The sequence below is a fragment of the Ceratosolen solmsi genome, unplaced genomic scaffold (genome assembly GCF_000503995.2).
Source record: "Ceratosolen solmsi marchali unplaced genomic scaffold, CerSol_1.0 scaffold47, whole genome shotgun sequence".
In the NCBI taxonomy this organism is placed as follows: Eukaryota; Metazoa; Arthropoda; class Insecta; order Hymenoptera; family Agaonidae; genus Ceratosolen; species Ceratosolen solmsi.
In genome coordinates, this window is record NW_011948419.1 from 8,767,768 (window position 1) to 8,793,754 (window position 25,987).

General features: G+C 25.5%; 1 protein-coding gene across 1 annotated transcript in view; it reads left to right on the forward strand.

Moving 5' to 3' along the window:
- LOC105360839 (Myocardin-related transcription factor) overlaps positions 1–25,987 on the forward strand; it is a gene marked incomplete at its 5' end in the record, with an annotated part of 202,216 nt that overhangs the window by 126,579 nt on the left and 49,650 nt on the right. The window contains 3 exons of the mRNA XM_011497839.1: positions 19,934–20,034; positions 20,177–20,496; positions 22,273–22,475. Of these exons, the coding sequence (XP_011496141.1) occupies positions 19,934–20,034; positions 20,177–20,496; positions 22,273–22,475 (624 nt within the window). The remainder of the gene's footprint in view (positions 1–19,933; positions 20,035–20,176; positions 20,497–22,272; positions 22,476–25,987) is intronic.

The following is a 25,987-nucleotide window of genomic DNA, read 5'->3' on the forward strand; positions in this document are numbered from 1 at the left end:
CTTTACTCTTACTTTAAATAAATATACATATATTTAATTGAAATCTAATTGATCTTATCTCAAATTTAATAAAACATTTATATATATACTTATTTTAGCGTATTATGTAAAAACTTTAATATTAAAATATTTTAATATTTACAAATTAATTATGTTTTAAATCTGTTTATATATATACATACATACATACATATTAATATATTTAGAAGGTTATTTAATTTATAAATATTAAAGTTTTCAATAATACTTTGCTAACCATAAGAGAATTAAATATATCGTGGTTTATAAAGCAATTGAAATATTTAGTTACTTTAGGGCTGATAAACAAGTAATTAAAACAGGTTCTCGAACATCGTATTATTTTGGAGAATACTATATTACTGTTAAACATACATATAAATTATAATAAACATGTTTCTACATATGAACATATAACCTTATTACTAAATTAAAATATTCAATATTACGTTTTCTTGATCATTTACGTCAAATTATATTGTTTTTTTTAGTGATATTGAATTGCAATTTCGTGTTAAGAAATTGTTTATATGTATATTAATTATATACACATTAATATTTAAATTAAATTATATACATATATACATTAATTTCCCATTTAAATTGAAAATATATAAAATAATAATTATTAAATTAAGATTTAATAATTACATTTATTATTTCTATTTATTTATAACAATTTTTCCTGCAATTTGTTCCTGATTTATGAATTTTATTGCAATTTGATGTTACATCTCTAATTTAAATGTTTTAATATTATGATGAAAGAAAAAAATATTTAATCCAATTAATGATAATGTCGTATGTAGTAGAAATAAATATAGTTATTTATAAAAGGTATTTCAATTTCTTAAAATAATTTCTGTACTTGTAACTTAGTAATTTAAAGTAGAATAAAAATCAATTACTCAAAATTAATGATTATCTCTTGGATTATTATTCAAAAAAACCATAAGTAATGAAATATCTTAGTTCATATAAGAAGCTATTTGAAAAAGCCAAGTTTCTTAAGAAACCACATGATTTTGTATGTCGAATAAGCAAAACTGCTACAAAGTTACCAATAATTAAACATAATTATTACTAATACTTGGTTGCTGAGCTCTAACTCATAATACCTGATGTCTGACATACTTCTAACTCTGTCATCTTGTTGTCAGAAGCCATAATAGAATGGAAGCGACATTCGCATCTACTAATCACCAAAGTTCTGTGCGACTGTGTCCTGAGTAATAAATGAGAATATTCTCGCTCTCCTTGTCGTGACCTTCTCTATGAATTCAATATTGAACTTTATATTTATTTGCCAACGAAAACTATTGCATTCCTATATCAATCCTGTTTTTTTTTCAAGTAGGAATTTAATTTATAGGATCTCTTCATCCTTTTTTTTCATAATTCCCTGTTTCTTGTGAAATTCCCTCTTTCAAAGTATACAAAAATGTACATCAAACACATGAATGAATGTTTGATATTTCTATTCAAATAAAAATATAAAGGTACTATTTATTATGGTAGAAACACGCTGATTTCTTCGCTCTTCAAACGTATAAATACGAACTTAATCATTAAAATTTTTCTCCAAGCCTATTAAGCTTTCTCGTTTTGGCTTACCAATGCCTCCTACTGCCAAAATGTACAATTTATGGGAGTTTTTTTACATATATATGCAAGTCTTTTTTGAAGTAACATTCACATTTGCACTTACGATCGTAGTTCCTTTCTTTTTTGAAGAAATACATACGTTTCTCACATTTTTTCTTTTACTGCTTTTTCTATTCTCATGTGGACATGATACAGTTGTGACTTGTGATTCTGTATTAATTCAGAAACATCTTTTCTCTTAAAGCCTGAAGCATATTTTTTATAGAAACTGTTTCATACCTCGACAAGCAAAATTATAACTCTTATACGCTAAAATTTTTATTTATTGCAATTTGAAACTTTTGAAGCTTTTGAACTGTCTTTCTAAAATGAAAAGTATTCAGAATATTTTTTTAATAATGAATGTCGATTCCAATAAATAAATCACTAAATAACTAAATAACTCAAATCTATCTACATCCAAATAGACAAATTATCATTTCGCCCTTATATGAAATATATAATCATACATTAATTACATGCGATATAAAGCACTTCATATTTTCCTGTAATCATTATTTTGTAAACTCTATTGAATTATCAAGAGACCAATTGTTCGAAAATATTTATTTATTTTGATCCGATTCGAAGGATTAAATGAATCTAGTTTTCTGGCTGGAACTGCCAAGTTCAATAGTTTAGTTTATTTGTCGCCCGCCTTGACGATGCTTAAGGAAAGGACATAAGTGGAAGAGCTGAAAATATGTACAGTGTGTGTAACTTCATTTAGAACATCGTTTATTTGGTTTTATTAACAATTACACTATTCTTGTTTTGTATTCACTTCTCGTGGTAGAGAGTATATTATGTTCGATCACAATGATGTAGTTGCTCCTTGGTGATGGTGACGATCTCGCCGATGATGTTATGGGGATCAGCAATGGATTTTATATATTCCCTGAAAAGGAATATGGCTTGGTTGAGGTCTATGCTAACGTTGTAAAGATTAGCAGGGGGAGTAGACCATACTCGTGAAGGGGAATATGGAATTCCTTCTGTGATAGTTATTCTCACTAAAGCTGCTGATATAACTTCGTGTGAAGGAGGGTCCAATACCATGCTTCGAGTAGTCAACTATTTAATATGAATTCAAAATATATATTTTATTATTTCTAAAAAATACTGACTGATCTTTGAATATTTGTTCACAGTATAAAATACATATCGTAATTTAAAACAAGAAAATAAGCCCATTTTTCATTAAAATGTTATTATAAACATTATTTTACTATATATAATAATATATATTATATATTATATAATAGTAGTTTATTTTTAGTACGAAAGATAAAGGTTTGAGAAATACTTAGTATATTAATATTAAATCATTCTGAAGAGAAAAAATGATTAAACAAAATAATGCACCCAAAAATCAAGTTTCTGTTCATTAATTCTTTTTAAAAATATTTTGTGGAATAATCTTCATGCAATATTTAATTCAACATTTTCTTATTAAATTCATCGTATATATATTATAAATATCTTTTTCATAACTTTTGAGTAGTAAAGTTAAAAAATTAATATTTTAATAGGAAGTTAAAATTTTAATTTAAATAGGATGAAAAAATAATTAAACCAATTATTATACACATTTTCAACTGAAGTAAGAAAAGTTTTTATCCATTATTTCATATAAAATTTTTGCATTCATTCCATATAATACATAATCTTAAATGTAATACGTTAAATTAAATTTGAGATAAAACCATAAGTACGTAACTATATATATACATAATTTGATATTTTAAAAGCTATAAATATTGCTTCATAATTGTTTACATTATTACACTTAAATTTTCTTTTAAATTCAATTATTTACTAATTCAAATTATATTAACTTAAATAATTATTGATAAAACAAAAATATAATATTGAAATATATTTAAATTATATATATTATGTAGTTTTTTTATACCATATTTTGAATGAATGTTGTAGTTTGACATATTTATAAAGCTGCTTCTTTTAATATTTTCAATGATCATTCTTAAAAATTTCTGAAATGAAAAATTAATTTTTAATGCCAATTTTATTTTACATAATACAAAAACTTTATTCGACGATTTAATTAATTTATTATATTAGTAAAATATTTCAAATAATTATTCATTCATATAATTATTCATATAATAATATTCATATAATAATATTCATATAATATTCATATAATTATTTTATATTAAATATTTAGATGATTTAGTCCAAAAAAAAACATAATAAACACTTATTTATTTTTATAAATTAAATATGTGTACATATTATTTTAATTATGTTGTTTCTAGAAAATTTTTAAGATGAAAGTGGACAACGGTCTCACGTCTTGAAAAAATGTATTTCGGTATAAACGCATACCCAAATTTAAAATCGTTGTTTGTAAACCGATAATCTTAATCGCTTGTATAAAACTCAATTATTCATATTAAAAACTGTTGTAAATATCAAATTTTTGTAAGTTAAACATGTCTTTAAAAACTATGAGAAAGTATAAAGTCGGATTTATGAAAAACGTGTGAGTATAAAAACCACTTATATTATATTATTCGACTAGACTCGTCATAATACATGAATCTCAGTGTTATTTAAAATATAGATCATTTAAAGTTAGATTTAATATACTTAGGTAATACAATTATATGATTTTTGACATAATAAAGTAATCGATGAAAATGTTCAAATTATTATAAATAATTATTTATAAAAAAAACTTAAAGCATATTTCAAATTTAAGACTATATGTATTTTGAGAAAAAATATGTGCTCAAACACCTTAGGCTGCTCCTAAAAATTTCTTAGGTACTGCTGCTTAATGTTATTTGAACGACTCATGGCATTTATGTAATAGATATTAGTAATTTATTTAAAAATAAACATCATTTAATCCTAAGCACAACATTCATTAATAAATCAGCAGAAATTTTTTAGCGATAGGATAGCTTAATAATGACTTCATAAAAATAAATTAATATCAATGTCATGCAGTAGCAAATTGATTTATTTTACTTAATTATGAAAGAGGATAGTGGAAATATATGAATCGAAGCCACTTGAAAACTTTCAATTGTATACATGTTTTAACTTTACATCCTCACCAAATACCAGACCCTAAAATGTAAAATATCTTAAAAATATCTTATATTTTAGGATATTTATATAAATGTTTTAAAGATATACATATTGATTCATCCATTACTTTAATAAATGTATTATTACATCAACAAAAATGATTTAATCTTCTTTTTTAATGCTATTATAATTTTAATATTTCCAACCGTAACTAAATATTATTGTATAGAAACTTTATTTTAAAATAAATATTTATGAAGTACATTTTACAGATTATCATAATTAAATGACTATTAAAACTTTATTGCGTTTAATTACAGTTTAATAAAGTTACATTGAAAAAATTATCATTTCGATTATTTCTTATTATACGAATTACTGATTTCAATAGCACAACTATTTGCATATGATGAATATTGCTAAAAAGGGGAATTACAATTATCTATTTTTTAAAACTACCTACATTTACATATATAAACATAACATTATCTTAGCACTAAAAATATGATAAATAGAAACGAAAACGTCAAGTAACAAAGAAAAAGAGAGAGAGAGAGAGAGAGAGAGAGAGAAAGGTACATAATGTTGGTAAGTAGAAAAATGCGTGGGTAGAGTGGACGCGTGACTCTCACGCCTACGTGATATGACGTCACAGCTTGATGTATCCATGTTGAAAATAAAGAAGTATGCGTCTTTCTATAGTAAGTGAAGGCTATAAAATTAGAGGGAGGTGGCGGAGATTCAATATACATCTTCGATGTAAGAGAGAAGAGCCATTGGAAATACTGTACCTATGCTAAGCACAAACACAAAGAAGATATATAAAGAGTAATAGGAAATTAAGAAGGAGAGATGATGAAAGGGTGTGGTTCAGACGATAAGCATAGTCTGGATGGCATACAAATAATCTTATAAAGGCCAAAAATTTACAAAAGTATATACAAAAGATGGAGAGAGCAATTTAAAATCGTTTGACATGAAATTCTGGATCGAGGTCATATATGCAAGTGAAAAAGAAACAAATGATAAAAATACAAGATATGTTGATTACAAAAACCTGATTAACGGATATAGTTGCTTGTACAGTAATGTGAAAAAATAGGAGAATGAGACACGACAAAATAAGTTAAGAAGAGGGAAAATTCGAAATTAAGGATTCATTGCATTTTTGAAAAAGCGGCATTGAAAGCCGTTTGCACCTACCTAGAGATAGCGTAAATTAGCATTCATATTAATGCAAAAATATATGTATTTATGATATACATATGTCTACGAATTCCCGGTAGTGATGAATATTTATATCAAATGGCTGTGGATAGAGTCCGATTAAAAAAGTATTAAATTAAAAGTATTAATCTCTATTTCAAAATGTATTTTGATTAATAACAAATGCATTCAATGTACATATTACAGTAAATATTTAAATAATTAGTACTATAGTTGATAATGGATTTTATATAATTTTTTTAACTGCTATTAAAATGAAATAATATAATCAAATTTGAATAACATAATGGGTTTATATATATATATATGTTTTGATCAACGTTCAGACTAACATTTATTATTATTTATATACTATTAAATAAATTTTGTTTGACGAGGCGTTATTAAATTTAGTATTTTGCTATATAATATAATGAATGAACAAACGATCTGTCCATTCGTCTTGGAAAAGCACTAGAAAAGCGCGAATGTTGAAGAACGACAAAAAAGCAACGAAACAAAATATTAAATAAATTGAAAGATTCATGAAGGAATATAGGACGAACACGAAAAAAAGAATATGCTGTATAGAAAGGAGATAGAAACAACAAACAAAGAAAGATTAATTTGATGGAAAAAAATGAGAAGAATAGACGAAAACAACAAAAGAGAAAAGAGAGCAGTTCATATGTGTCGTGAAAATGTAGAGAAAAATTGCCGGTAGTGAGATAAATATATGTTAGTGGTAAAAAAAAGTCCGAAGAAGAAAAGAGTAAAGAGACCAATCATACAAGAAAAAAAGAAAAAGGATTAAGGAAGAATTCAGAGAGTGCGTGTAGAAGACAGAGAGCAAAAGCGTGAGGAAAGAGAAAAAAGTGAGTGAGAACTGTGTAGGGAGGGGAACGCGTGCGAGGAGATAGAATGGAAGAGAGGAGAAAAAGGAGTGACCCGAACCGGTCCTCGACTTGTGCGCTCGCGAGCCAACTCGCTCTCTCAGGGGTCAACAGACGATGCCACCCCCATCTCGTGCGAGCAACGCGCCAACGGCCTCCATATCGTTCTAACGGGTGTTCAGAAATTTACAGGAAGATGTTACAGATGCACCGATCCCCTTAAAAATCATTATGATATTATAAATGAATTTTGTACTTTATTTGCATTTATTGATATTAGTCTCTTCACATCTAAAATGTTTACAGTTTACCTTCTCTTACTCCCTTTGTATCTATACATTTTATACATTAATATTTTTAAAATTATTTCGTTTCTTTAAAATTCTTTGGATAAAATCATTAGTATTAACTTTCTATTGACCAATATTAAAAATGAGCGGTGGATTAGATAGTATAAAGAAGTGAAATAATATATTTTATAACTTTTGTTAAATGTCAAAAAAAAATGATTGTATTATTTGTATCAATTAATAATTATTAATTTAATAACTTTATGAGAGTAGTTTTTAGAGTAATCTTCGGTTGTTTATATTAATTTTTATTAATAATATATCATTGTGTTAATTAACAAAAACTAATGTACGCATAATATTTGATGGTTCGGGTATAATACCACAACGGAAACAGTTTGTGTTAGGGATACACTGCCGCATTATAAATAAAACATAACAAATAGGCTGCATGCGTACGTATATTGCTTGCGTAGTTTAGAAAGCGTGGGGATGGAACGGAAACAAGAAATTACTTGAATTATTATTATCATATACCCATTCGTCGAAGGGACCAAACCCTCAGGCGACGGTAATTGGCATTCGAGAACCCTAAAAGAATTATATGAGGTTTTACGTTATTTTACATTTAGCTAGTTATATAACAAAACAACAGAGAGGTACAAAGTAAGTTTGCGTGCCGTTAAACTAAGTGTCCACCATGGTGTTCAGAATATAACTTCAAAACAGGATGAATGAGCGAGAGAAGGAAAAGACGGAGAGAGAAAGATACACATACAAATAACAAATATATATATATATATATATATATATATATATATATATAGAGAGAGAGAGAGAGAGAGAGAGAGAGAGAGAGAGGCAAAGGAGACACGCGACCTACACACGCGCCACGCGCGACTTCGGTCCTCCTCTTCACTTAATCTCTTTGCTCTCTATCTCTCCTTTCTCTTTCCTTTTAAGCTTTGTACTGCTGCTGCTGCTGCTGCTGCTGCTGCTGCTGCTGCTGCTGCTGCTGCTGCTGCTGATGCTATTACTGTTACTGTTGTTACTATTTCATTTCATTCTGTTTGCGGAATGATATGCGGTTTCTTGATTATTCTTAATCGAGCTGTTTTAAATTGAACATTTATAATATGCTAATAATTAAACATAATACTACGATGTTTTTAGTTCTTATTTTTGCTTTGAACAATAGAAATAATAATAACAAGCAAAAAATAATGAAAGCAAATAAAATCTAATTTCTTAGTGATCATATTATTTATCATTATTTATCGCGACATGCATGCAACACGCCTCTTAGTCTCTATCTTCTACTTTTTCCTGAATAACTTTATATTGCGATGATTCTTCTACCATCGTACATTTTTTGTTTCTAAGTGGGCACTTTAATACGTGCGGTCTTGAGCAAAGCCTTTCACAACGGCGATCATTTGTTATATGCTAATATTGCTTATTCAGGGTTTCGAGTTAACAAAAATAATTTAAAATAAAAGTAACTGTTGAAAATAATATTCCATTAATTTTTTTACTGTAATGTGAATTTTATATTATTAGTTTATCTATTTATAATATCCATTGTAATATTTAAAAAATATTGAAATAATCAGAGAAATATTTTTATTTCTATACTTTGAAAACAAGTTCATGTATTTAATAAATTTATATTAAAAAGGTGTATATTTTAACATTAAAAACTTTTGGATTTAAAATGTGGATACATTAATAGTATACAAAGTAGTATAATTTTTATATTTCCTATTTTATTTGTATAATAAGTTTGAATAGAATTAGATTTAAAAATATACTTTAAAGTATCTATATGTGTAATTATTATTCTATTTAGCTAAATACGAATTCCTAATAGAGGAATTATCATCATAATAATTTCTAATTTTAATATTTCCCCATAATTTTTATTTTTGAGTATTTATTTTTTAATTAAATACTAGTAATTTTACAACTTACAGTTAATTAATATCTATTTATCTAAGATTAAATATGCACTTGAAATCAACAATTCCATATTTAAAAATTAAAATAAGAAGAAAATAAGAGTAACAAAAGTTAAAAAAGTAAAATTAAGCGCATTAGCCTTTATTGTTTTATTGTCTATTCAAGGTGTGATTGGTGCTGCTTCCTTTTTTCTTAGAGAAATAAAATATGACACAACTAATACGCCCTTGTGCTCAGTGATTAAATTTTCTAGGTATACATACATACACATGCCTAGGGAAATCATAGATGATATCATCTCTCCATTATACAAGCACCAGTAAGTATAGGTATATGATTTACATTTAAGTAGTAAATTAGAACTTTCTGCTCATTATTTATCATGCTAAAAGTACGTACGCTGAGATCTTTTTAATTTAGACGATCTATTATGCCTTCTTTTATATCATACTTGTGGTTTATAATTTCATTTGTTCTTATATCCATATCAATTTGATAAGTTCTCTTCATTAAAATAATATAGATTTTAAAAATAATTCTAAAGCAATTTTTTAAATAATAATATGCATCAGTCTAAGTATTATATGCATATTCTTATTCTGTACGCACAAAAGTTTAATTATGTAAAAATACGAAATTAACTTTGTAAAATAATTGATATTCATTCTTTAAGTTACATTTATTATTTCTTGTTTTTACATGTATTACCTATTGATCCAATATTACTATTAATGTTCATAAATCTGTTGAAATGTAATAGTAATAAAATTAAATTTAATAGCAAATGTAATCGTTAAAAATAATTTAAAAGTTGTATAACCAGTTTCAAAATAGTTTTCTTCTAACACTATTTATTTCCTATAAAATTAATTACGATAATTACGATATAATATAAATTTCAAATTAAGTTTTATTATAATTTTTTATTGACTTTGAAAAATTACTAATAAGTGGATTTTTATTATTATCTGTTATTGAAATAGAAAATTTAGCTAACTTTTTTTTATATACATAAAAATCTAGATGCATTTCTCCTAAGTTATGAAAATAATAATTGTATTAAATTAATAAAAAGAGATAAATCCAAGTCGCTAATTTATATATGTATTATTCAATATACATAGGACAAGATTCTTTTAAAAAAATGTTAATTTCAATACCAAACTCCAAAAATATCACATTGACAATCATGTAACTTAGACATATTCACACTTCTAATCAAATGGGGAACAGGATCGTATTACTGTATTATTGTTTAAATTTGTAAATCAACTAAGAACTGAAATAAGTGTATTTAAGAAAGTCTTCATACTCATTAGGTTTTCTTTGATCTTTAGATAGAAGTATTAAAAATGTTGTTAAAATTGCAGTAAAACTTCCACTAGTTATATGAGATATTCGTTCAATACTATACTCTTTTTTCTTACAGTTTCTCAAATACATGATTCAAGCCGGGAATAAATTCACTGTATCTTTGAGACAACACGGACAAAAAATACTCGGCAAGTACATATACTACAGGTAATTCCACGAGTTGGTGAATGCAATAATTTCTTTATGTGAAAATTTATCCAGAAGATATAGGTAACAGTTTGAGTAACATCAGCCAAAAAATGCAGAACATGAACTGCTTTCGCCCAGTTGCAAAGGAGATTCATACTCCTGCACATAACGGTCCACCCTTCTCTCTTAGTTCTCTTGTGTGGGTCATTCAAGTACCAATGCTGATGGAAGCTCATCGGCTTCTCACTAACATTGTATATTCAACCCATTCAGTAGAGAAAGACAGAAAAGCAGTATGCTTATATATCTTCATTCTTTCATTTACATCATTTTTTCATCATTTAATTTTGAACTTATAGCTTTATCATCCTATTCATATTTCTCAGTTCTTATTACTTCTATTATTTATCCTTGTTGTTTAAAAAAAAATTTGTTTTTAATATTATTAATTTTTCTTAATAATGATTTAATAAAATCATTTAAATGGTTGCATCCAATTCATTGAAAATAAAACATAAGATCCATTCAGTTTCATTATTTTCCATATAATTGTATGCACACATGTACGTAAAGTAATTATTTTTTAATTATTATTTGTGAGATGTTAACTTGGGTTTTGATTCCAGTTTTATCTTTCTATTAAGTTATTACATATATGTTACTAAATACGCATATCTATGAAAAATTGACATTAAATGTCCCCATTTATCCATTTATATATTTAACAAGAATATTAAGTTAATAAATCAAGATTACCTACCTTCAATATAAAAAAGAGATATTCGAATGATTATAAGCGTTATCAATATATTGGACATAAAGCATTTTACTTTATTTAGTTGTTAACTGTTGACAAATCAGATATTTAATTGTGAACAAAAATTAATTTGCACTTGACAGATATTATCACTTCTGGTGTTCTCGATTTTATCGAGGGACAGTAAGGACCAAATGTCAGAATGTATATCAAACGCATCGGTTGAACCATTGTACTCGGAAGATATATGATATTGATGTTCACGTGTTAACTGCGTCGCATTTAGCGAAGTCGAGCGCTTATGTAAAAATATCATAAAATACATAGTGAGAGTTGATTAAAAGAATATGTTATAATATTGATGTTCGACAATAGATTTGTATTACACATATTTCTGTCGAAAAAGTAATAACCACTTACATAAAATCTGAAATCGTATTATAATGTTCTGCATTGTGTTAGAGTACCATTTTTTATTTGTTTATATATAAACAATTACCATTTGTCTCTGAAAAGTTTTTATAAAATTTCGTAAATATTATTGTTTAGTGTAGTGTATTGAGTTTATAGGAATTTTTAATGAGATTTATAAAAAAATATAAAAAATTACGACATAGAATAAAAATGTGTGCTTAAACTTTAATACTATATTTGTAAACCCTCAATGTGAAATATAAAAAATTTAAAAAATTGTATAAAATAAAAATTCAAATTTAATTGTTAAAATAATAATTGTGTTTAATATTTTATTATATTATAGAATAAACACCTTTTTTAATATTATAAACTCCTACCAGGAAAATTTTTATTTCACATTTATCATTACAGTTTTCTTTACAAACTTTTTGTTAATATTATTTAATATTAATAAAAGTAAAATTAAGAGATTATATATTTAAAAATAAAGAGTAGTACGAGACAACTGATAAGTCAATTTAAAAAAAAACTTTCAATTTTTGTTATTTTGACTTACATATTACTAAAATTCTCGTTTATTATCATTAAAAAATTGTAGAATACAATTTTAAACGTATTGTAATGTAAAAATTGTAATTGTAAACGTATGTAATGAAATTTAAGATAATTATCTTTAAGTGGAGCCTTATCAAAATATATTTTTTTGCTTGTACATGGGGTGAACTATATTTTTTTTCTTTTTCATTTATTAAATTTCTAGTTCTGAGGTATTTTATTTATAAAAGTTCCTTCGAAAAAAATAGGGAGAATCTGAATTCAGATATTGTATATATAGAGGCGACCACTCCCCCGTTCGTGTTCGGGGGTCGTCGACTTGAACACTTGGCAGCAGCGCTTGGAAATCGAGTTCTCGTATATTCCGTGGCACACGTTCTTCGAGTCTAAAGCAGCAGAATGAGACAACGGCGGAGGAGGGCCGTGTCCAGGGCCGTGCGAAAAAGAGGGGCGTCGCATGGTGGTAGAGAGCAGAATATATACCCCTTTGAAAAAGAAAGAGACGAAAAAGAAGAAAAAAGGGAATCCCGCTCTCCCCTTGCATATCGCATAGCCTGGAAAACAATAACAAACCGGTTGGCACACACGACAAAAGCCCAAAGGCGGCGTCCTCGTTGCGTTGAACCGACCTGAGGTCCGTATTCTACGGAAGATCTCGAATACGAAATGCATTCCTCGGAACCCCATCCCCTTTGCTTTTTTCCGCTAAATTCGTTGGCAGATAAATTGTCTTTTTGACTTTCTTGTCTGCGCCTCCTTCAATCCTGACTTCAGAAATGCCGATTTCGTCCTCGCCCTATCTAATTTTCTGCCGTTATATGTCCGCAATTTTCGTAAAAATTATATTTTAATGATATAAGGCCCAACTTTTGACTTATTTCTTTTTGTACATACTGTAATGCCTGTATAATAATATATCCAAACATTTTCAAGCAAAGCTCCATACTTGTATGACAATAGTTTTATCTCATATTGTTTAAACTATTATAGGAATTTGGCATTTAATCATAATAATATTTAATTAATTTTATTGCCAATTAAAATGATATTGTATTATTATTATACTATTATATTATTAATTTATTATACTATTAAATTACTATTATTTTATTATACTACTTCAATTATTTTTTAGTTGCTACAATTTTTTAAATATTATATATGTTATAGGCAGTTAAATAAAAAAACTATGACTTTCCATAAATGAATTGTATTTAACTATTTTTATTTAAATTTTATTTATAAAGTAAATGCGTTATTTAAAATTTTACTTTATCAATTTTATTAATGTTTTTTTATTTTATATCTTCTGCATAACTTCTGAAAATAAATAAATATATTTTGACATTAATAACAGTGAAATTTATTAAGTAGCTTTTTCTTGATAAGATTTTAAAATATTGAACCGCTACTTTAATTACCTCACTTGACTCTTGTCCTGCTGTGGTTCCGTTATCTTCCTAACAAGCCGCATTCGAATTATTTAAAACTTATTATTGTGTAAAATACTTATGTGATTCGAGTCTATTGAATTTGTTTATGGTTACGTTAATAATTATGCATTAACCGGAAAATTTTTATTAGTTTAAATATTTTTTTAATATTCAATTTTTCTAAATTTAAATGAGATGAATTGTCAATATTAAATTCTAGCTTAAAACATATTTAATATAAAACTTGTATTATATTATTGCTGATAAAAGTTTTGCAAAATCTAATATATTTTTAGATCAATATATCATTTTAAAAAATAGCATTTTTTAATAAGCAGATTTTACTTGTTTCCTTTTAGTAATTGATTTAACAATAAATACGAACATACACCAATTAATTTATATTCATTTATGACTTTTAGTAGTTTATGTAAATTAATATTTCTTTTTTAAACATAATGATACAATTCATGTACGCATTACTTTTATTATAACCTTACCTCTTCCTTGTCTGATTATACATTTTAAAGAGTAGCTCCGTCATTTGAAATTTATTTAATGAAATGAGATATGTATGAAATAGTATCGAATTATTTATTAATTTTATGTAAGATTAAATTAAGTTACTCCCATTGTTTTCGTTATTGTAAAATTTTCTAAAGAAATTATATCAATATGATTTACTCATTAGTATAAAAGTACATTTTACTGGAAGTATAAAATTGCATTGTTCGATTGAATATATGTAAGTGCGCATTTTTATAAATAATTACAAATATTTTAGATAATTTCATAATTAAATTGTATTGATCATCATAAATATATAAATAAATATTATTATTTATTTATATTTGTTTTTTTTTATATTATACATACGCTTGACTGTAACATTTTTATAGTAATTTCTATATATAAAATTTTTAATCAAATATTTAAATAACAGTAAAGTTATTTAATATATTAATTTATTAATTAGTGTGATTACTGAATAAATCAAAAGATATTTTGTTATATGAAAACAAATTTGATATAGCATACATACTTCTATACTTTGTAACACTGACTTAAATAAATAAGTTTTAAATTAAAAAATTTGTTAAATGATTTTTAATTGAAGCTACTTATTTAAAATTTATAAATTATGTAATAAATGTATTATATAATAAACGTAAAATGTAATCTAAATAAATTTTTTAATTAATTCATTTTAAATTTTGAAAATTCATCAGAGCAATGAAACAAGAGTAATATTTATGCACACATATATAAATATGGCCAATATAATTTTTCAAAACTTCAATTCATTTATTTTACATTTAAACTTGCATTAATGCTGTACAAAAATAAATCAATAGATTAAAGACAATTTAATAATGTCTAGGTAATAGATAATTGAGCAAGTTTTTGTATCTACCAAATTTCGGAATCCAGCAAGTTGAAAAGGTATTGATATCAATAAATTTTTATGGATGTGAATTGTAAGTAGAGTTTATGATTAAGTTTAACTTTATTCCAAATTTCAGCAATGCTATTTTGTACAAAAGAAGCTGTTATTCAAAATAAATTGACGAAAAAGGTAACTCTGTCTTCAAAAAATACCACCGTATGTATTGAACTTGAATATGTAGTTTCTTTTTTTTCAAATTCGACAGTTTGCAAACAGTTTCCGATGATACTTCCTTATTTCTTGGAATTATTAAATTAATAATCTTGTGTCATCATAACTTTTTCTTTCAACTCAGAAAGAAACAGACCGTGAAATTACCCGCAGTCACGTTCCTTTTTTTCTCCCTGGTTGTGTCAATGCATCGCTTTTTTTCTGTGTTTTAAGATCCCCCCTCTCTCCTCACAATCCCCCTGTCTATCTCTTCCTCACATACTCTTTATTTGTAATCATTCTTTTGACCACTAAGTTACTTCCTTTGCCTAAAGGTACTTCTATTCTTCAATTCTGTCAGGAGTAGTGACCATTGGTGTTGTTTCTTACAATTTCTCTCGAGCTTTGATGAAGATGAAAATTGATTGATTGAGTCAAATGAGGTGTTAAGTTTCGTACTTCAATAAAAACTCGATATATCGGAATCCATGAGTTCGGCTTTAGTAGGGGCGCTAAAACAGGTTTGCGAGACTTTGATGATAATATTTATAAATACATTCTTCATTCAGTTGAGCCTCTTATTTGAATTTCCAGTTTTTTCTCGTCACCGTCACTGAAATAATCCGCAAATTAGATATTATCTTGGCGAAGATAAATAAAGTGAGTAAGCAATCTTTATAAACGTCAGAAATAAATTTGTATGTTTGAAATCATTTGAAACTGTGTATAAACAAAGCACAGTTAAAACTATGCATATAGATTTGTTTGAGTAATACGTAGGACCTTATATAATTGATAAGATCCAAGCATTGCTTTATACATAATAATTAAGAACTATTAAAATACGTAAGGTATGATTTGTTTGTAAAATGAATATAAAAATCTGTAACTAACTACTTGTTCGTATAAAAACTTACATTTACTTTGAAACATTAAGAACCATATATACGTAATATAGAAAATAATAAATGATCTCTTTACTATATCTGCTCCAAAAGGCTGCACACAGAGGACATGGGCTGACCTCCGACTCTGATACTAATGAACGGCACACTGTATCTCCGCTATTTTCATAATTTTTTTGTTTTTGAATGCATGTGATTACTTGAAAGAGACATTCTCTTAGTAAAACACTGGATCTCCTAGTATTCTTCCTGCTCCCCCTCTTTTCCCTTTCTCTCTCTCTCCCTCTTTCTTTGTACGTGCCAATGTTATTCATGTGCTTCGAAATATTTTTTATCGAGCTTTCAATGACTTTATAACTAGTTTATTATTTGTATAAAATTCAATTCTTCTAATACTTTCCATTAAAAAAATTATAAAAAACTCACATATGAACGGAATTATTTTTTCAAAATATCATATATAAATAATCATGTATAAGAATTATTCAAATGAAATTTTTAAAATATTAATTTTATTAATTTAAAATTATTGCAGAAAAAATATTTTTTGAATATAAAAATACAATTAAATTTTCTTTGTAATTACCAGAATAGGAACTATACAGATAATAGAACTCATTTTCAAGTATGTCTAATGTTATATATTATAATTATATTTATTTTATTGTATGAAATTATTTACTTTTTTGTATCGAAGAAAAGAAATCGCTAAGGCCATCTGAAACTTGTTCTTAATAAATTATAAATAATTTAAAAAATTTTTAATCACTGCTGACAAGTCACAATTCATTAATATAAATTATATGCAAAATCTAAACCATTCGCCCACCAACATCTCCAAAATAATATTGAAATCATTAAAATTTTTCTATACATAATTATTTATCTCGTTCAATAATAAATATATTTACATATTCTATTAGTTCTTACAGTTTCTGTACATTATTCTAGCTTGTCCCTTATATATATATATAAGCCTATAATAATGTTACCATGAATATTTTTTTGTTTAGCTACTATCAGTTAATGCACTATATATACAAGCCATTGGATTTTTAATGTAAATTTCAAGTTAATTTCAATATACTTATTATAATGTACAAATTGTATATAAAGTATATGTAAATTAAAATAAAATATATAAACTGCTTCGAATTTTCCTGAATAACTTAAACTACAGTTACGATAACGAATATTTTAAAATAGTTTAAATAAAGTTATTAGAAAGTATTATATTATATAATAATCATATAGAGGTATATTATTATATTTTATATATTTATTATATTTACATTATATATAAAAAAAAGTAATTATTATATATATAATTAAATTATTATATATTATATTATATTATTATAGAGTATTATATTATATAATAATCATATACCATTATAAAGAACTATAAATTCATAGTGACTACATCTAAAATTTTGTTCAAGACGAAGAATGCTTTTACAAATTATAACCGAATTTCTTTTTCATTTGATGAAAAAAACTGAAAAAAACATATTGGAGTATACGTATATATATATATATATATATACGCATATCTCTGTGTGCGTGTGTCTGTGAAAATTAATTAATAGAATTGATAATGAAAGAAGTATAAAAAGTGAAATAAAAAAAAATAGTTTGCAAAATGAAAGTTTTATTAAGTGATTTGAAAAAGCAGTGAATATAAAGCAATGATCATAATTTGACATAATAAGTATTATAGAAATTTATTCAATCACATTACGTATTTTATATATTTAAATTGCAATGGATTGTTGTAGTGATTAATCACATACCGTTTTTAACATTTTAATGTAGGTAAAAAGAAAAAAATTAGTTACTCAATCGAAAGATGAAAGTTAGCGTCCATAGAGATTCGGCAATAAAAATGAAAAAGAATAACCAGCATATCTGGTCCTGGAAATCTTATAAAATGTGATATAATTACTGGAGAGAATATATATTTACATCCATATAAGACTGATCGTATATGTATATATGAAGTAGCATATTGCAATTTAAATAAGCGATATGGAAGGACCAAATAGAGCAAATAGGAAATAAGCGAGCTGTTGATATAGTAGAAAAGCGATGATTTTATCGGCGTGATTCGTGTTTACTGACTCCACAGAAAAGAAAAAAGACGTTTGGGGCATCGTTTTCTCTATCCCTTACCCTTAGTCTTTCCATTTTTTGCAAAACACAAGCTCAGAAAGTCCTGAGGGAATGTCGAAGAAACCAGCTTCTCTCTTTCTCCTCATCTTTCTAGTTTCATCCTTTTCACTGTAGTCGACCTTCCTTGTTCAATTTCCGATCTGTAAGGCAAGGCACGCGTCTCATCGACGAGCTGCAGAATGTCGTCGTAACAAGGTCCATCGACCACCGGTTTCTCTCATCTTCTTGTCTTTTGTCTCTCTCATTCGATATCTTTCTTTCTCTTATTTCTCATTTTTAACCTATTCTACTCTTTCTAATGTATGTAATCTGATGAGTATTGCGGTATATAAAGAAGAAAAAAGAAAAAAAGAGAGAAGAAACTAGCACTTCTATTCAGATAGAAAAAGTAAAATCAAGGGAAGAGGGCGGTTATAGTGATTATAATAACAGCGCTCCCTGAGTATCGATTGAAAAGCTGTTTGTTCTTTATTATCATGTACATACCACAATTCCATTACATAGTAAAGCATGGTAAGAAATTCGTAATATATATATATATATATATATATATATATCTTATAAATGATTTTTAATGTGTACTCAAAAAAATAATGTCATGTCTGCTTTGTTCTTTCATTTTTCTGAACTGCAGTTTGCGTGCCGAGAAATAAATCAGGAAAAAATTATCAATAAATTTTTGTATTCTTTGTCTTACCGAATTATTACTTTCATAGAAGTCCAATAAATACTTGATGGTTATTGATATTAATAGCTGTATTGATTTTTTTTCCAAATAGATCACTAATTTATTGTATTTGTTATAATTTAATCTGTAATTTAATCTGATAAATATAATGAATATATAATATTTCTAAAATTGTTTCTATTTCTTTGTAAGAAGTTTAAAACTTCTTTTATGCAATTAATTAAAAATATCTACAAATTTATATTTTATACTATATGTAACTTAATATAATTACAGACTTTATTATTTTCGAATTTTTCCTTGTGCTATCATTATAAGTTTCAGTATAAGTTTTGAGATTTTTTACTATAGATTGTACAGAACAATGTACAAATGATTTCGAAACTTATGTTTCCAATCTTATTTACTCATTCATAGCTTGTAGCAAAGAATCGTGAGTTCAAGTTATAATGATGCTATTATAAATTCGATTTCAATGTTGACTTCCTGAAGAATTTCTTAATCATCACATACTGAAATATTTAGTCTTCGAAACATTCAAAGCTAAAAGTTTATTAATTTATATTAAAATTTATCGAATATTCAAATAGTTTTTATTATATTATCGACACAATAATACAGGTTAATCCAGTACGTAATATTAATTATTAATAATTTTCTTTATTATAAAGAAAATCTTTTGTTACAAAATAATAATACTAATAATTATTTGTAAATATTGTTAATATTATTAGAAACATAACTGCACATTATTAAAGTTAAATTAAAGAATAATCGCAATAAATGTGATTTCTAAAAGCAAATTGATAATATTGTATTTATCGATTTTCCAGAGTCTGACCACAGGTTGGACAGCGGCTCTCCATTTTGGAAAATTGAATTGGATCAAGATCTTCTCGATACTATTAGCGCTATTTATCCGGAGTGGTTCAAGGTGAGGGCTCCTACCTTAATCCTTAAAAATTGACAATAAATATAAAAAAAACTTCGCATTATTAATGTTCACGTAAACTCTTATATGCAACGTACAATTTTTGGGACCAATGATATCCAACATTGTGGTCACCTCTGCGCAGGATTATACCAGTAGCAGAACCTCGACTTCTGGATCGAATGCCCTCCCGTCACTACCTTTGAACAACAACAATAGCAGCGACAACAATAATAGCAACAACAACAGTAACGGAAATAACAGTAATAATATAAGTAATAACCGTTGTAACGTTGGAAGCTGTGCGACTGCGGCCCCGGCAGACTCAACCAGTGATCCTCAGCTCCAATTGTATGCAGCCACGCGTAAGCCCGTCAAATCCGAATCGAAATTAAGATCCAAACTCAAAAAGATCGAGGGTATCTTTAAAGGTCGAAAAGATAAACACAATAATAAGGAGGATAGGTCAGAGATATTGATATTTATATCTATTCTTTATCTTTTGATTTTCATACATCCATGCAGTTAAAAAATACATAATGTTTATTACAATTGCAGATATTCAATCTATTATAACTGCTTAACAAATATAAATAAATAATTATCTTCAGTTATTAATAAACTAACATTACCGGCATCTTTAGCTATAAGTTCAACTTTTCAGTAAAGGCCACTTTCATTTTAAATTAAAATTTCCAATAAAATATTAAATATTGATATTATTATCAATATTGTAATTATAATCAATATTATAATATTCAATATTAAAATATTCAAATTTTTTCCTATTCTAATACTTCTGAAAAATTTTACTAACATTGGCTCAAATGAATTGTATATTATAACTATAATTTAAAACTATTGTCATTAATAAGATATTATTTGATGGAATAAATCTTTCTTTTTCTTTCCTTATGCATGTATGTAAATGTGGTGTGCACGGTGATAACTATAAAATCCTAAAGATCATAATATAAAAAAGTATCGACTAACAAAAATAACAACATAATTAATTCTAATTTAAAGGTTACCATAATAGTTTTTTATCACCATTTCCATCGATCACCGCGATAATTTTCATAGGTATACGAATATAAACAAAATTCAAAATATCATTAATGATATTAAAGTTAAAATATTATTAAAGTAGGCCATTAGAGTTGCATAGAGAAGATATAATATAAATACAATTACATATACTAAATTTCTTACATTTTTTATATCTTATAATTTTTAATATTTTTAGAATTTTTATCAAATGAGTTTTACATCTTTAAAGTATTAAATTATTTTCATATAATTAATAATAACACTAAAAAGTAACTAAAAATAGAATATAAGTAATTACATAAAACATATTATAAATATTAAATATTTATATTTTTACACATTTAAATAATTTTATTTAATAAGATAAAAATTACTGTACTAAAATTATGTAGATGCACACAATAATAATATTTTTATATATTAAAATATTATCTCAAAATATCAATAGTATAATTAAAATTACACAGTTACCATTAATGGCTCGTATTAATATATATATACTACTATCAATATCTCAAAATCACTAAATCTACAAAAGATAAATTGACAATTACGTGACAATAAATTGACAATTCACTCACATGCATGCGCATGCGCGCGTTCACACACACACAGATATATACAATTGTTTTTATTTTAATTGTTATTCAAAATTTATATTTGTTGATTATATAACAATATCATTCTCAAGAATAACCATAAAATGATGTACTAAGTCAATTCAGTTAAAATGTAAAAATGCGGGTCATTAAGGAAAAACTATTTTTTACATTATTTTAAAATTTCATTATTTTATTTAAACCAATAATATACAAGTTTTACAAGGAAATAAAAATTAATTTCGTAATAAATGATTCATATATTGATAATTATATGAATATAATTAATATTTTTAGTAACTAAGCAATTGCAAATAATTTCATTATTTAGAATATATTTTTTAATTTATACATTTAACATTTAAAGTAACAATTCATTGAAGAAAGTGATAATTAATTTGTAATTAATTTAATATTTGATATAATAGAAATATATATATAATTCTTTTTCTTATACTTCTGACATAAGATGTATAAAAGCTAGTGTTTATTGTTATATAGACTAGTTAAGTATACTAAAACTGAATAAATAAATAAATATTGAAGTTTCACAAAAAGAAATTATGTTAAATTTTTATTATTTTAGAAACAGAAGCCAACCTTCGCAGGACATCGAGAATTGTAATAAAAAATCAACAAAGATTCAGTTGCCAAAGGATAAGGCAGGTGTTGCTGTTTTCAAAAAGATAGCGACAACTATTTCCGAATCGAAAATGGCAGAGGGCAACCAATCGCCTCCGAAAGCAGAGGTTGATGACTCACCCCTTCAGCAATCCATGGATCGCAACAAAGAATGTAAGTTATCAAGTCTTTCTTGATTTTTTAAATTACTCTTACACACATCATTTGTAAATTTATATTCAATTTTTTACATTATTCTTTTTAGTCGAATAATTAGAGAGTATATTTACAATTAATGATATTAAATGCTGTTTTAATTTATTTTCAAGTTATTTATACTGACTAAATTTGTATTCAGAGATTATTTAATTTGATTATTAATTAATTTTTTTCAAAACATACAAAAAGTAAAATTTTATACGATATAAATAAATTATTGGATAACTAAATTTGCGAACACGAATCGGTATTAATTTACAAAAATTCATTACAAATTTGGTTAATGATTTAGTATTGTTAGAAAGGAATTCATTATAATTAGAAATAAGCAAAGTGAACGATTGAACGAACAGTTTCGATTAAGTTAAATCCAATCTATGCATCGGTATTTAAAATGAGTATGACGATATACGTTATATGATCTTGACATTATATTTGCGATAATTTTAAAAATATGTAAAAATGATAGGTTTTAATAATTTTATGGATGGAGCATTGATTTTATAAATTTTATCGGTATTATCGGTACCGTAACAGTATTTTATTAATTTTAAAATAAAAATGTAATTATTATTACACATTTGAAGGCGTCTTGTTAAATAGAAATAACTATGTTCAAGTTTTTCGGTATATTACATTTATACCGATATGTACATGTTGTTAGAATTATTATTAATATGGATAGATGTACTATAAAATTTATAAAAATATTTTTATTCTCTATTAATTTATCAAAAAACATTTTTCACTTATCAATAACATTTAAAACTATTTGTTTAATGATATGTATTCCAATTAATTATAAGTAAAAAATTATTGTTATGATTGATAAATTTTGTACGACGCTTAAAACACAAAGTTATTTGGACCCGATCTCAAGTTTCATGTAAAATAAAATTAGTAATATAGATCCAGCAACAAATTTTTTGAAGTAGAATCGATTGTGCAAGTACACGTATCTTTTACATAGAATTTATGATTATTTGCACCAACGTATAAGTAATTTATAATTGCATCATCTTTATAAATAGACACACCTATTTCCTGATGTAATCATAAAAATATACAATGTGGGAAGAAAATATTAAAAGAGAGAGAAAGAGAATCGTTTTGAATAGTCAATATTCTATGAATACACTATTATACAATATATGATATGATAGTATATAAATACTTGAAATTCAGTCATATTTTGATACATTGGTTTGTTTTATTTTAATAAGTTCCCCAGTATACCATATTATTTATTAATAAATCAAATAATATCACTTATTATTTATGAATAATATCTTTGTTATAGTTTATATAGATAATGTTCCTAAACAATAATAGATATCCGTCTTTTTAAAAAATTAAATGTCTACAAATTAAAAATTAACAAAAGCAAATGAATTTTAAGATATTACATATAGATACTTTATTTTTTTTATATATATATATATCGTGACAAATAGATAGAGAGAGTAGAAGCACATAAAGTTTCTACAATTGTTATGTTTAATTTTGATATGTACTATGTACTTTTTAGTTGCAATAAGACGTACAATTTTGATTACTCTCTTCTATACGTCTCACGATCGCCTGCGGAAGGAAGAGAGGAAGTTCCGTTTTATTTGTTACGTGCAGCGTCGAAGTAATACTGTCACTTATAAGGCAAATGTCAAAAATTTAATACTTGTTTAACGAAGGTCTTTATATTTCACATCTACTATTTCGTATCTTTACCCTCGGCATATAATATTTACAAAATTTTCCCTTTATTATTATATCATATTGACAATTTGTACTTTTTTCAGAACATATGAAATTATGATTATGATTGCAGTACGGACGTGTATTTTAATACTTTTTAGTTGCAATAATAATTTTAAGAGTGCATTGATATAATCAAATGTTTGAATAATAATAATAATAATAATAATAATAATAATAATAATAATAATAATAATAATGATAATAGCCTTTAATGAAAATTTTGTGGTATAAATATATAGACCTTACAATGCTGTATAAAATACCAATATCAAAGTATGCTAGTAAGTATGATAAATTTATTCATTTATTTTTTCAATACATTAGTCGATTGTATATATTTTGCGCAAATTAAAAATGATCAAGTTATTAGTGCCTTTGCCTTTTTATTTCTGTTTCTCGTTTATTTTCACTCTTGTGCTTCCCCTTTGTTCCTTTTTGCATCCATTTAATAGACAAGGCTTGCATGCCAATTAGGTTAACTTCCTTCCGTCAGCAATTCACCAAGTCATGACTGAATTGAATATAAATTTATGTCTATGACATTGTGCTATAAGATGATATCAACATTTGTACCTGCATTTTGGTTGCTAAATTTAATAACTCATTACTCGTTGCTTATTGTTTTGAGTAAAATTACTTTTGTTTATATCATACATGAACAAAAAAGGGCATTAATTATGTTTTATATCCATATAAATTAAAAATAATATTTGCTCTGATCTTGAAATACAGCTATATTATTTTCGATAATAAAAATCCACTTATGATCATTTTTGTAGCAATATTGTGTTTTTATAAATTAATATTTTATTATTTCATGCTAATAAACTTCTGATAAATAATTATTATTTATTGAAAATACATTATAAAATCCTTAATAAAATAGTGATATAAATTTATAACAAGATACGAATATTGTAAAAAATATTTAAACGTTAAATATGTTTTTATAAATTGAGTTAATGAAACAAACTGATGTTGAATTGTATATCCAATAATTTTTTATATTTAAATAAATTTGAATTCCTATACGTGTCTTCTTTGAAATTAATAAAATCAGCTACGAGTTTTCAAATATTATCTCTTATGTTTTAACATAAAAATGATTATTATAAATATAAAGAAAAGGAAATGAGCATTTTAGTTATATTAGTTTTACATAAAATAAAAGCAGTGTCAACATTAGAAGAAATAATACAATTACTTACTTTATTAATATAAAACCTCGAGCAGTTAAGAAACCTGTCATAATGATCGTACTTTAATAAAGTAAGACAGTAAAGGAGAGATAGGATAAAGGACGATAATTGTGGGGGCGAAGCATAAAAAAAAAGTGGGAGATCAGTAGCAGTTAGAGGCGGAACATGTGCCTGTTTTAAAACACTGGTGTTACACGTATGAGCTATACGCATGTAACCATTATCGATTTGCGTTTATAACATTTCTTAATTTACCATTTTCTGTAGTATTAAACTATCTTCCATTTTTTGTTCCATCCACTTCTTTTTATACTGTAACTAATGCTCTTATTCTGTGCTTCTTAATTTTTTTAATTGTTAAATAATTTTATTTAAAAATTTGTAAAAAATTTAATTAAGATTAGTGTCATGCAAATGAATTTATAGTTAATTAAAATTAATAAAAATCTCTATAAATTAAGATTAAATGAGATAATTGATCTTTATAACTGTTAAACTATTATAATCTTGTAT